The sequence below is a fragment of the Zonotrichia leucophrys genome, chromosome 3 (assembly GCF_028769735.1).
Source record: "Zonotrichia leucophrys gambelii isolate GWCS_2022_RI chromosome 3, RI_Zleu_2.0, whole genome shotgun sequence".
NCBI lineage: Eukaryota > Metazoa > Chordata > Aves > Passeriformes > Passerellidae > Zonotrichia > Zonotrichia leucophrys.
The window spans coordinates 36,168,151-36,182,629 of NC_088172.1; the positions used below are offsets into that span (position 1 = coordinate 36,168,151).

At 41.6% G+C, this 14,479-nt stretch overlaps 1 protein-coding gene across 2 annotated transcripts in view; it reads left to right on the plus strand.

The window, feature by feature from the left end:
• The window catches only part of EVA1A (eva-1 homolog A, regulator of programmed cell death), a 203,926-nt gene that overhangs the window by 65,665 nt on the left and 123,782 nt on the right, over positions 1-14,479 (plus strand). For both annotated transcript variants that reach the window (XM_064706873.1, XM_064706874.1), the window contains one exon: positions 790-913. In XM_064706873.1, the coding sequence (XP_064562943.1) occupies positions 790-913 (124 nt within the window). The remainder of the gene's footprint in view (positions 1-789; positions 914-14,479) is intronic.

Consider the following 14,479-nt stretch of genomic DNA (forward strand, 5'->3'; position numbering starts at 1 on the left):
TCATTAATCTTCCTTAATGAAGCTATTTTCTAGCAGGAGACAGAATGTCTTGCCCCTGAGGATTCTGAGATGGAGTTTTTGTGAGAGTTATGAATGAGGGAGTGAGGAGCAAGTGCTAGAGGAAAAGCAGAAAAGGGGGTAGGACCCAAAATGCCAGTAGTGGGAGAAGCCCCTGACTCACAGTCCCTTCCTGAGTTTAGCTAAAAGAATGTAATAATCATGGAGGAAGAGGAATGAGCCCTATTAAAAAGTGTCTAAATTGGCTGTATAACAGTGTTCCCACCACAACTACTAATTATTGGAATACCAGCAATTTACATATCTATATATTTACCAGCTTTTATATAACTGAGACAAGAGCTGTCTTGAAATTGTGTATCTCCAGAGAAATCTAAAGCAGATTGGTGGTGGCAGAGTTCAGGTCTTTACTTTTAACTGTCAAGGTGGATCCATGTCCTCAAAGCTGCTTTTCCCGGGATTGTACTGTCTTATATTATGATTAAATAGCATGCGTTTCAAAATCTCTGGGACCATCCCAATGCAAATCCTTCCTTTTGCACCCATGCAAGGGGATGAAAACCCTCTCTTAGAACAGTGCAAGGAGCACTGGGTCTGTGGCTCCTGTGGCACCTGGTGTGTCGGGCACCATCACTTGCCTCCTGCCAGGGCTGGTTGTGGAGGCAGGGATGGCCTTCTCTTTCTGCAGGTTGTATCTGTTTGCTGTTCCCTTTAGCGGGGATACTGAAGTGCTTTTGTTTCTCTGTTTCTGGTGCCTATCCCCGGCTGCAGAAGATGCTGGATGAGTGCCAGGACAGGCGGAGCTGCCAGTTCCTCGTCAATAGCCGGCTCTTTGGGATGGACCCCTGCCCCGGGACCGGCAAATACCTCCTCGTGTGGTACAAGTGCAGGCCTAGTAAGTATTTCTTTATCAAATCTCTTTGCTCGGTTGAGACCAAAGCATTTTTGTACTTAATGCTTACCAGAGAGCCCTTCTAGGACTTCTTGTTTCCTTCCACCTCTAATTTCAGTGTAGATAACTCCCAATGTGGAGAATTTCCCTTTGCCCCTCACTTGCTGCCTTGCTGGGATGCTCCTGCTCTGCCTCCTTCCTGCTTGCCAGCAGCCCGAGTTTCTGCAGGTGGCAGTGCCAGCCTTTGCCAGTGTTCAGCTCATGCTGTCAGTGCTGGGTGGGCTCCTCCTGATCCCACCTGCAGCTGCCCTCCTGTCCTGGTGGGTAGAGGGACTTGTCCCCTCTCTGCCGGCCGCTCCAGGGGCAGCGGGAGCTCCTTGTCGGGCCCTCAGAGCTGGGTGCCTCAGCAGGCCCTGCTGGTGGTGGCAGTGTGACAGGAACCTCACCTGCCCATGCCATGCCAAAAGCCAACTTTTAATTGCTCCCCCGTCAGGCTGGGAAATGTTACCCTGTGTTTTGCATGATCTCATTAACTGTTTTTAAATTAAATGGGACTGGATACTGAGGGTGCAGTCATGCGTGCTGCAGAGGCATGAGCCCAGAGCAGCTTTGGCTCAAGACAACCAACACCCTCTTGGCCAATTCCTGGCCCCAGCAGGGGAGTTAGCACAGCCTAGATGCCATCCTTCCATCGCCTTGGAAGCAGATACATTGTTTTGGAGACTGATCAGGTTTGATGTGGACAAACTGTGCCCACTGATGTCGGCTGGAGAACAGCACCCATTTCTATTTGAGCACAGGTCTGATGAGGAGCATCTGAGGAAGCTGGGGGGTGTTTGGCCTGGAAAAAGGAGGCTCAGGAAGGACCTTATCACTGTACAACCACCTGAAAGGAGGTTGTACCAAGGTGGGGGTTAGCCTCTTCATCCAAGTAACAAATTATATGACAAGAAAAAATGGCCTCAGAATGCACTAGGGGAGGTTTAGGTAGGATCTAAAAACTGGAAAAATCTCTTTACTGAACAGTGGTCAAGCATTGGAACAAGTTGCCTTGTTCCACTCTTCCAAGGGAAGTGGTGGAATCACTGTGGTTGGAAGTATTCAAAAGTGTGTAGATGTGGTGCTTAGGGACATGATTTAACAGTGGACTTGGCACTGCTGAATTAATAGGACTTGGTGATCTTAGAGATCTTGTACAACCTTAATGATTCTATGAATTAACTGGTTATGGCAATTAATCTGGACATGGCATTTCAGACCAGCCTCAGGATTTTTAGGTGACATTACTAACATGGCCCCAGCATCACAGCAGCAGTATTTTTGGGAAAGAATCAAAAACAAGGAAAGTTTTCACAGGAGAGAAAAACAGATCTGACTTCAGAAAAGGTTTAAAAAATAAGCAGAAACATTCAGACTGCCAGCAGCAGCACAGAAGATGACTTTTTTCCCCAGCAGGCAAAGACCTGTGCTAATGAAGTAAGGGGGTCTGGCCAGATCTGTGTGGAATTCAAATCAGAAGTAGGTAATGAAGCATCTGCATTTGTTGTGGGATTTTCATGGGTGATTGTAACATCTCTTGTTGGGTGAGAAATGCATCTCTCTGACAGGGGTGTTCTGACAAGTCTTCCTGAACCTGCAGGGTTTGTATCAAAGCTCACTTGAAAAATCTGACTATTGAGGCCTGTGCTGAACTTCTGAAGGTACTTCAGGACCCATCTGTGCATTAATATTTATGGCCTGGCATTCTTTGCTAATTACAGATACAGTAGTAAAGTAGTAAAGTCAGTGTGTAGAGTAGGTGATTTTCCTGAAAGAGAGCTGGGGAAGCTGCTTGAAAATATTTCCCCAAGACATTTTTCAGGCAGCTCAAATTTTGCAGAGTGAAACAGGATAATCTGGCAGAAATTATTGTTTCTTAGTGATTGGGCAAACTTTTAACCAGAACCCACTAGATTACTAACAGTGTTTGAAATATGTGAGAATTAGCCCAGAGATACCAGGTCATAGTCAGCCTTTCTCTGGTGATTCAAAATGTTAATTTTGAGTCTCACAAACAGTATCTAGTGCTGTTGTGAGTTCAATAAGCCTTTCCACCTATCTATAGGGAGAAGGCTAATGAGGGGACTGAGGAATGGTGCATTCATAAAATGTGAAATACAGGACAATGAGAAATTTTGGTGGGCTTTTTGGTTTATTGACTACTTGAGTATTGTTTATGAGCTGTAAGTAAATATATGCTTAAGAGCTGAACCCCAAGACTGTGGTCCTATGAAGTTTTGAGCTGTTCCAGAAAGTGTGAGCACACAGAGTTGTAATCAAAGAGTCCTTGTGAAGAGCTCACTGCCTGGCAGAGGATCTGATCATAAATTTAGCAAAAGACAAATATAATTTTTTGGGTTCTGTTTCTGAATTTGTCTTTCTTAACACCAGACATAAGAGAAATACTTTAATAGGAAGCTATTTAAGGTCTCAATTGTCTTGAATTGATATTGATATCTATTTCTTTTTGTTGCTTATTGAGGGAGCCTGTTATAATCATGTCACTGAAGTAGGTGTTTTGGTTAAGAACCTACCTAGGAAACATGAGTGTGAATTTTCTTCTATACAGGTATTAGAAGCACTTTGAGAAGTGGCCTGCAGAGTTTGGACAGGACATCTTTAATATAAAATAAAGATACCCAAGTTCTTCTATTGTCAGAGTCATGCTGAAGCCTCAGAAGGCCTCTGAACAGAGGTAGTTATCCAAAGAGAAAGACTTCCTTGAAAGAAAGCAAAACTGAAGTTAGTGGCATTTGCTTGTACCTTTGCTGAGGGATTAAGAGATGGTGCAGTCATCCCCTGGAGCCACTGTCACTGCAGCTTTGTCTCCCTGACATTCCCCTGCGCTTGAAATCGAGTGGTTCCGATGCTCGGTGCTCTGTGGGGTTCATGCACAAGGCAAGGTGCTATTTTGGTTTCTCATGGGCAGAATTTCAAGGAGATGGAGGACAGTAAATCAAGCTGAAACTGAAAGACAAAGATTTTTCAGATGGTGGGGCTCTGGGGGGCAGGGCAATGGGGGGATGTCTCCTGTACTCATCCCTCAGTGATTGCTCTTGCTGGAAGCAGGGAAAACTTGTGCAGAGGCATTACAGCTCACCTCCTCTAAAAATTAAAATAAATAATTCAGAGAAGTGCATGCTTAACTAGAAGCAGTGAGAAAGGAATTTGCTTGTGTGTTTTTTGGGAAGCCTTGTGCTATTCATGGTCTCCTATGATCCAATAGATGGATCTGGGATCTAATGGACACTCATCTTGCATGTTCAGGACTCAGATATGTGCATGGAACTGCTTTTAAGTGTCAGGAGTTTGGCAGTCCTGTGAATTCTCTGTGCCTGTAAATAAAGAAGTACACTATATGTGTGTACTTTTAATTTTAAAGTTTAGGACATGTAAGGAGATCAGAAATGATCCATAAAATACTCTGTTCTGTCTCAGTTTGTGGCAAGGGAGATTTACTTACAACTACCAAGCATCTTGAGGGCCAAGGTCCATCAAAGTATAGAGAAGCTTAGATTTTATTTTCAGCTGACATGGTGGTGTTCAATCAAAGTTTGGAACTGATGATCTTGGTCTCTTCCAACCTCAATGATTCTATGGTTTATTTTATTTTTCTATTCCATGTGTGCCTTAGTTTCTAATGTGTGCCATCCTTTGGGGGGATGGTCAGAGGCACAGTACCGGTGTCAGCAGAGCACAGCTTGTGCTTCTTCCCTTGGAGGTGCCTCTGCAAATCCTCCTGCTGTCCACAGCATCGTCAGAGCCCCTGCAGGCTCCCTGCAACTCAGGGTGGGCATATGCTGCTGCAGCCCTGAAACCTGGAATTGTTCTGTCCTAGTGGAGGTGTAGTTTGGAATTTAGCACTGGCCAGAGATGGTTTCCAGTGGGAAGTCTGGGTATGGGCGCCTTGTTTTAGAAGCTAAAAAAGTTGATGAGAATGGTGGTCCCACAACAGTGGGCCTCAGTGCCAGGGAATGGGCACATCCAATTTATCAGGGCCAATGTATCCTGAGATCCGCATCCAAAGTGCATTGAAGCCTAGGATCAAACCCTGAACACACAGGGGAATTAAATCTCCAGGGTACCTTTCAGGATCATTAAAAAATTGCACATAAATCCAATTATTTCCCAGGTAACATGCTGATTTGATTTAGACTCATTAAGTGTAATTACCGGGTGGGCTGCAGGAACAGATAATTAGAGGGAATTGACATACTATTTAATTGGACTAACATGAATTCCCTCTAACTGAAATCTGGATTCACCAATATTATTCAAACAATTCAGTGTTTGTTCATCCCCCTCACTTCAGAGACAGAGAACCGTGTAAGATTGTGTGTTATTGTAAGCTAGGAAATATTTGCTCTGTGTGCCAGACTTTCTGGAGGGGCTCTGTGATCTAATCCTGGCTGGGAACAGGATCTGTGGGGCTGCCCAAGTCATGCTGAAGAAATAACTTCACCTCTCTGCACCCCAGCAATACCACTGCAGCTGATTTTATTTGCTTTGGTTGCTGCTCTGGGCTATTGCACTAGCAGAGATCCATCTGCCCCTGTGCAGCAGCTCTTTGCCCGTTGTGGCTTTTTGGTTGTTTGGTTATTTTTTGGCTTTGCTGTTTCAAAAGTGTCAATGCTCCTGAACAAAGTGGGGACATAAATGTTTGCCTGGCGCTGCAGAGGGAATACTTCGGGTGAGATGTGCTGTCTGAGTGGCCATTTCAGGCAGTGCTGTCGAGAAAGGGGATGGCTTCTACCTTATTTCTTTTACTTACTCCATGAGATCTCCACATAGTGCCTTTCTTTTGTGTCCTCCTTTGCCATTGCTACACTGTTCTGGATGGAATGATTCCTTCTCAGCTCTGAAGAGCCTAAAGCTGCAGCTTCCTATAAAATGCTACAGTGATATTTCCCCATTTTTCTCTTGGGCAGTTACTGCTTTAGCTTATGACTTCAAGGACTCTGGGAGGGATAATCTACATCCTTTTTTTTTTTTTTAATTTATTTTTATTTCATTTAAAAATGCTGAGTGAAGGAGCTGGATGTGATAATTGAAGGGTGGTGAAAATGAAGCTCCTCTGTACTAATCATCCCAGCGATGTAACAAAGTGTAAATCCAAACTTTGCTGCTCTACATTTATTCACAAATGTCAGCCTGAAGCCTTTGAAGTTTCAGAAAGCCTGGATTGTGACCTAGGCTCTAATTTCAGCTCAAATCCCTCTGTAACAATTCCAAAACTTATTTGGGAAGGGAACATCAAGGCTCTGAGAAATATATCTGGGAAGGAAATGTTTGCCGGCAAAGGGTGAAGTGCCAAAAATTTGCAAGGAGTTAGAAGGGGGAAAGGGGGTGAGGGAGGTCACATTGTCCTGGTTTGGAACCTGTAGCTCTGATTTATTGGAAAATCTTTGGGCTGAGAATTGACTGGACACATGTTTTGAGGAGAGCAGGCTTTAATTCTCCTCACCATAGATTTGATAAAATGTAATATAAAAATGTAAGAAGCCCAGTTAATTCTTGTGAGAAGTCAATGACTTTTTCAAACATGGGAATGACCATCCTTACTCAGATAACTTTATTTTTCTTAACAGCCTTAAGCAGCTTTAACTAGAAAGTAAATGAATTTAAAAAACAATTAGGAATGAATCCATTTAGATCACCTTCTGATAAAAGTGCCATCTTCAAATTTCTGCTGTTTATCATACAGTGACAGCACTGCCATTCTGTGTCCCAGAAGTGTGTGCCTAATGGTGAAGATGTGCCAGGGCAAACAGCAGAATGCCATCAGTGTTGCCAGAGCTATTCCAACTGTCAAGGAATGGTGAAGAGTCCTGCTCCTTGTTGTGACTTCATGTCTTTTGGTGAAATAGTCAGGTCTGCTCATCAGATTTCAGCTGAATTGGCTGAAAAGTATAGAAAAGACATTTTGGAAGGACCACCTAGGCATGCAGTAGAGTGCCTTTTGTTCAGCTTTTAATTTTCCTACAGCCCATTCCTTCAGTATTGAATCTTGGCATCGCTTGGCTGGGGATTGCATATTTTCTGTTAAATTCAGTGAACACAGCCTGAAAAGCCACATCTCATCACACATCCTCAAGGCTTGCATTCCCTAGACAGAATCTGTAAAATGCTGTGAGAAGAGCAGAAGGCTATAGAAAGTACATAGAAAGAAACTTGTGGAAGTTTAAGATGAGAGCAAAAAAGGACCTAAATGTATTCCTGGTTGCTTTAATGCTGGTGATTGATTTTAGTGCTGGAATAGATTGGTAATTCAGTGGTCATCAACCCTTTCAGAAAAGCATTAATCTCCTTCATCAGACAGGTTTATTGGTGGCAAGAGAAGTTCACTGTATTGTTTGCTGCATTGCTTTTTGGTGGGCCAGGCTTCCCAAAGCAGCGTGATGGAGTTGGGGATGTTTAATGGGCACATCCCCCTGGCCCAGCCACTGAGGCAAGAGAAAGAGCCTCCTGCATTCACCAGCTATTTCTCGCTTATCTGTATTATTTCAAAATAAGGTGATGCAGGGAGTTGAAATTTATAAGGGCAATAAAACCTTAGGCAGCAACCATTGTAGTGATGAAAAGGTGTAAATAAAGGAATGTTGTAAATAACATAGGGCAGATCTATCAGCCCACAATTGTGGCCAGAGAAATGCTAATGCTAATGATTAATACTGTTTTAAGCTGTTGATGCACAGAGATTTTCAGGAGCTGTCAAATAGCCCTATCTCTGTAGCACATTAATCACTCGACTGCCAGAAGGAGGATTAACAGGAATATCTGATTCCAGTGTCAGCAAATGCAGAGATTGTTGTCAGTTTAATTATAAATATGATTGCAATATTAATACAATATATTAACTAATATAATAAATGAAAATATTATATTATCACTAATGTAATTATATTACAGTATTTTTATTATAATAATAATTTCCTTCTCCTGCAGAGAATGAAACTGCTGCTGAACCTTGGAGAGTTAAAAAAAAATTAAATCTCATTTTGCTTTCAAACACAATCAGTCAGCCCTGATTGACATAATAAGGAGGCAGTGAAAACTGTGGTGTTTTCTACTATGTAGATATAAGGATTCCCTTTGCTGGATCAGGTCTCCAGCGTCCAGATGTGAACCACTAAAAAAGACAAATTCTGAAATCTGCCTAAATTGTATAAATGCCAGAGCTGTGACTTCTACAGATCCTCTTTGTCCATTGTCATTTAAGTTTTCTGTGGGCTGGGGAAAAAACCCCAACGAACCAGGGATAACAATACCCTTTTCTAAGCCATGAATTTCAAGTGAAGGCAAAGGAAGGGTTAGACTTTCAGTGCTGGGATAGGTGAGTCCACAGCAGTGCCAGGAGGAGCTCCCCATGTTCCTCAGGAGATCCAGCCCATCCTTGGGCACTGTGGCACCCGTGGTGCCGTTCTGTGCTGAGGGCAGAGGCTGTGTGGTGGCTGGTCCTGCAGGTGTCAGAAATGGCTTTGGCTGCTGGCAGGGGCAAAGTGATCAGGGAGTCTTCTCAGGAGACCCAGGAGTGTTCTTGGGGCGATTAACCAGAACACAGGGAAACCAAGTTGTGAAAACAGAGCCCATAAGTCTAAATCCCAACAGAGTTCTACTATGGTAGAGGTTTGCAAGCTCTGAATGACAGATTTCAGAATTTTCTGGTGCACTGGTGAAGAACTGATGTGAACAACTTGCTCCAGAAACCATATTCTAAAAAGGAAACTGTGATGCTGCAAAAGTTAACTTCAGTGGAAGTTTGAGTTTGTATTGCTCCACAGATTAAACTGTGAGTGCAGGACTCACAGAACAGAGAAGCAAATTTATACAGCACTCCTACAGGATGTCCTGTATATGGACTAATTCAAGACTGAAAATATGGACCAATTGTTCTCCTCAAATAAATGTCTTTTAGGGGAAAAAAAGGCAAAAAAACAATAAAAAAAAAAAGCAAAAGAAAAAAGGCAGAGAAGAGTAAATCTCTGGGGTATTGTCATGGTAATAAACTCTTTCCATTACTGTGCATTTCCTCATTATTTTTTCAATATCTGTCCTACAGTTGGTTTGCAAATTGACTACACATTTTTTAAAACAAGTATCTTCTGATAGCTTCAATGTTTTATCATACTAATAGTGTATCAAGCTCTTCTAACTTGCACACTGATTTTTCTGGCTACTTCAAAGGCAGTGGAGGTTGTCACCTATTCATGTATCTGCAAACTGGGACCTCTAAAGCATCCATGATGAATTTTGGAAATTTGGTTACTGTATTTCTCTCAGCTACATTCTTTTTTTTTCTTCTTGGGCAAAGCCATTGAGGGAATACTGTGTAGTTAATTATTTAGGACAGTAGTGAATTGGCTTTTAATCTAGTAGACCTCGTTTTCCCATATTGTATTCTCTAGGCAACCCAGTGGGTTATATGTAAAAATATCAATCAGGTATCCTTTTAATGTTCTTGTATCAGAATTATTATTGCCATTATTTTAATGTCTGGAGAAGACTGTTTTAATGATATAAAACTAATTCTCCCTTTCAGCTATTTTAATCATAACTTTAGCAGCATCACTCCAGATTTATACAATCACTGGAAGAGCAGAACAAAACTGCTGTGAACAGTGGTGCTAATTATGTATTTTTCCTTATATATCTTTAAGCTACTTTTCCTTATTGCATCTCACTCATCTTTTCATTGGAGTACAAAATATTGGCTGTGTTTCCCATGTTTCCTCCTATAGTGTTGCTAGTCCTGATTTAAGTCCATGATAGCTGGCCAAGTTTACAGTTTACAGTTTATTAGTTGGCTGCTTTACATGTCATAAATCCATGCTGGTTGACTGGTGGGACAGGGCAATGAATACAACCAGCTTTGGCACTGGTTTGGCTCTCTTCTGAAATTGGCTACCAGTTCTTAAAAATATGTAGAGGGACTTCACTACATTTGTCACCTCGATGTTTCTGTCAAATCTCACTGAACTTTGGCCAGCAGGTCTTTGGAAGCAGACAAATGGTGAGGCAGAGGCTTAGGCAGCAGAGCACCGGTAAGCCAGAGCTGCTTCAGAAAATCAGCCCAATTTCAGTAATGGAAGAAATAGGAAGAGAATTAAATTGTCCTGGGCTCCCAGGTGTTATTTTTAACTCCTATATCATAGTCTGGTGCACATATTTTGATTTTTTCCTTTTTTTCCCCCTCAGATAACCATATACCTCTCTTTGTCCAACAGGAAAGTGCAAGTAGGTGCATCTGAACTCTGCTTTGGAAATGAAGTGTAGCAGTTAATTTGCAGTGCTGCCAGCCTTTTCACAGCAGAATATAAAAGGACAACTACTTCAGACTAATGAAAGTGACAGTGGGGAGAGGTGCCTTTTAAACACTGCAAATTGGATAGGTGCATCAGGAGTGTAATTTTAAGGGAATCTGACAAGGTCGTTTGCAAAGAACAATCTTCTTACTTGTCGAAAGGGTTTCAGACCTCCAAACTTGGCACTCTTGAGTTTTCTGGGTACTTTTGAAGTTGGCAGGCTGCCTGTATAATATAATTCTGGACTGTCATGTGAATTGTATCTTTCAGAGTTTCAGATTATCTCCTGTAGAAGTAAGTGGTGCATGCCAGGCTACTGAGGGTGGTGAACTTCAGTTCTTAAAAATTATATGAGACCATCTTCACAAAAGTTTTCTCAAGGGAAAATTGAATTGAAATAATGTTAAAAGATATTTGCATGCAAATATATGAATTTGTGACACTGACTTTTTTTTAATGCTCCAAATTAAAGGTAAAATAATTTTTAGATTCCTTTGAAATGAAGGAGTCACCAGGTAGCCCACAGTAAAATGCTTGTGGGGGAGTGATAGTGAGGGCTGTACTCCAGAACTCAGGAGACTTTTTTGTCCTGGAAAGGTTTTCTCCATCCAGCCCTGCCTAAGAGAATGCTGACTGGATTAATATGGATTTATTCAAATCTTGATATGAACAGAAAGTTCTCATTAGTAGCAGGGTCACATAGAATTGGAGGAAGCTCTGGAAATCAGGATATGAAGTGCATATAATAAGTAAAATTAGAAGAAAACAGCAAAGAAAGGAGCCATAGCAATGTGAACTGGTCTAAATAGTAGGCTTTTTGTCATTGGGAGAAACTTCTGACCTTTGACTGTCCCCTGAAAAGATGAGGGGGAATGGCTTTAAACCACGTATCTAAATCTACTCTTTAAAGGAGGGTAGACTCAGATTGGATATTAGGAGGAAATCCTTCACACTGAATGTGTCGAGACACTGCACAGATTGCCCTGAGAAACTGTGGCTGCCCCATGCTTGGAAATGTTCAAGGCCAGGTTGGATGGAGCTTGGAGCATCTTCAGACAGTGGAAGGTGTCCCTGCCCATGGCAGGGAGTTGGAATGGGATGATGTTTAAGGTCCCTTCCAAGCCAAACCATTTTAGGAACCTATGAATCTATGATTTACATTCAGGGTCTTGAAGGCCAGAATCTACTTATATCATTCAAAGCTCAAAAAAGGATGAAATACTGGAATAATAAATGCTTTCTTCAAGTTAAAAATAAGTAAATATATAACATAGGAATAGAAGCATGGGGAAAAGCTTTGAAGTGGTGCATTGACTGGAAAATAGTCTTTAATACAACTTTTTCTTCTCTGCAGGGTGTCATAGCAGTGAATGCTGTCCAAGGCACTTTTTCTCTCACTGCTTTGAGATTCACTCCCTTATTTTAGTTTTGGGATGGACTTAGTTCTACTTAACCCTAAAATTATTCTCTATGTTTTACAAAAGTTACTGGAAATTAGCTGATTGTGGAGAAAAAGAAAATATAAAAAGAGGGGTCACAGGTTACTAGGAAGGATACTGGATGGATATCTCCAGGATGAGTTGTTCATGGGCAGTCCTGTGCACAACACTCTTACTCAAGGATGCTGCTTAAAGGTGTTTGTCCTAGTTTTTAATAGCTTGACTGTCTTTGAAACTCATTTTTCCACTTCCCACGGAAGAGATCTAAGCAGGTTCTCACTATACTCATCTCTCACATGACTAACAGGATTGATGGAACAACTTGCCCAAGGAAGTTGCGAAGTCTCAATCCTTGCAGATGTTAAAAGCTTGAATGGATATGGCCTTCAGCCACCTGCTGCTCCAGTTTACTCTGGTCTGAACATGAGGATTGGCCCAGACATTCTCCAGAGGTGCTTTATGTCCACAGTGACTCAGTGAATTACGGTCTGGAGTGACTACGTGCACAGTAAAAAGTTCAAATTTCCATTATTAACCATTACTTTGGCTTCTCTCTTTAGGCTGACACAAAAAAATTGCTGTGGTAGCTTTGCAATGTAAGTGTTCTGCCCAGACATGCTGAAATCACCAAAATCTCACCACATGCGTTATCACCATCTTTATTATTTGGGGATGGTTTCCAGTGTCCATAAAAATTTGTTGAATTTTAACTGGTGGCTAAAAGGTTGTGTATTCCACTTGTGCATCTCAGCTGTTCCACTTTACAATCAATCTATGCCTGACAGGTGCAGTAGGAGCTGGAAGAGGGAAGAGTGACACAGAGCAGTGCCCATCATTATTTGTGGAGAGAGTGGCTGGAAGAGAGTTCTCCCTGTGTCCTTTTTCACACACCAGCACAAACTACCATCCTGTAGTTAAATATAGTCCTTTGTCAGCTGAAGGGAATTAGGTGATGGTGGAATGGGTGGATATAATGAAGAGTTATGAGTTTCAAGGCAAGAAATGTTCTTTCTTTTGTGTGGCATGAAGAGGAACATATAACAAAGCTGGGATGAATGTGAGTGAGGCAAGAATTGGGTTAGAGAGAAATTACTGGCTAAGATGATGTTCAGTTTGGTTCTGAAGTGACATCTTGGGTGCAGTCATGTTAATTTAACTGTTATAACCTATATAAGAAAGTCTTCTATGGGAAACGATCCTGACCTGATAAAGAATTGGGAAAAAGCATCTCTGCTTCCTACAAATTCACTTTGCTCAGATCCTCAATTCTAAGATTTAGATCCTTTAGGATTTTGTGAAGAAAACAGATTTCTCTTTACATGTATTTCCAGCTCTTTGATCTGGGAAATCGGGTCAGCTATTATGCACTGATTAAGTGAAGTATGAATACTTGGAATAGCAAATTCCATAATTTTTCCTACAAGTTCTGATCAAAAATATTATTTTAGGCAAGGTGAACCTCTGGCATAGATGCATTTCATCATTTTGTTAGAAGCAAAATATATTTAGGAGGTTTTGTGTCTAAGGTCTCACAGAGATTGAGGCAATTGACATTTAGTTTTGAGATTCCAAATCAAGATAATTCAGAAAATTCTTGTGAGCCATAAGGGAAAGCATTCTTAAGATACTGGCAAAATGTAATTGCTAATGGTCATACAGGTTAATATTATTGTACACATCCAATAATTACTAAAGGTCTTCTTATTGACTTTACTGTTTGAGAGAGACCATTTTTCTATTAGAAACATTTATAATTGTTTCCCTGTAATTGTCCGAGCTAAGTTGCAATTGTGTCATATAATGACCTTTAAAAACGTGCCTAAAAAAGCCTGCAGCTGTTCCCTCCTTGGGTTCTCTCTACCGAGTTATATTTAAGCCAGTGTCTCTGAAACCAGGCAGTAATAAAAGGGATATTATCCTCAGCAAATATCTTAATCATGGTAAATCTCTGTTGCCCTACAAATGACTGCATGGGGGATTAGAGTGGAGTAAGCCATTTGCTGAATATCACTGCCACCTTTCCGAGGCCATTTAAGCGTGTTTAATTTTTCAGGGTGAAACATGAAACCCACTAATACAAATGTTTGCATTTGGCCTGAATTATATCCAGACTGTAACAGTTAGAGCAGGCTTAGGACCAGATTGTGAGTGATCTGTAGGAGGCCAGTTCTGCTTGGGAGAGTGAGAGAGAAAAATGCATTTTTGTTCCCAGTCCCAGCTCTCTTATGTCACTTACGCTGCCTCGCTTCTTTTCAATATTTATGTAAGGCTATCATGGGATGAAGTACCAGTAAATATATGGATGATGCTTAGCTCTGTATTTTTTGAATATCAATCCTTACTGTCATCCAGTGCCTGGGAGCGTGAGTGTGTCTGACTTGGGTTCATCCTGGCTAAAATGGAGGTGACAATGCTATGAAGTACAAAATACTTTCAGGGACTTGTGTCCTCCCTTGCATCACTTCCTATCTGTTTGTTTATGCACATTTCTATCAGGTTGCCCAGAAACATGGAGACTCCCTGTTTTCCAGTGGTCAAGCTTAAGAGAATCTTCTGGGAGACTGAAGTGCTACTGTGCATTTCATGCTTTCTTTTTTTCCTTTTAACAAAGCAGTGTCTCTCTGTGCCTGCCCAGACAACTGCAACCCTAGCCAGTGTGGACTCGGCCAGAGCCTTGCAATTGGCAGCTCCAGGAGGTGCTTCCTGCGGCAGAAATTCAGTGACTTTGAGGTGACACCTGTTTTGGGTAGCACAACAATCTTATTCCACACTGCAGCATGCCAGGAACG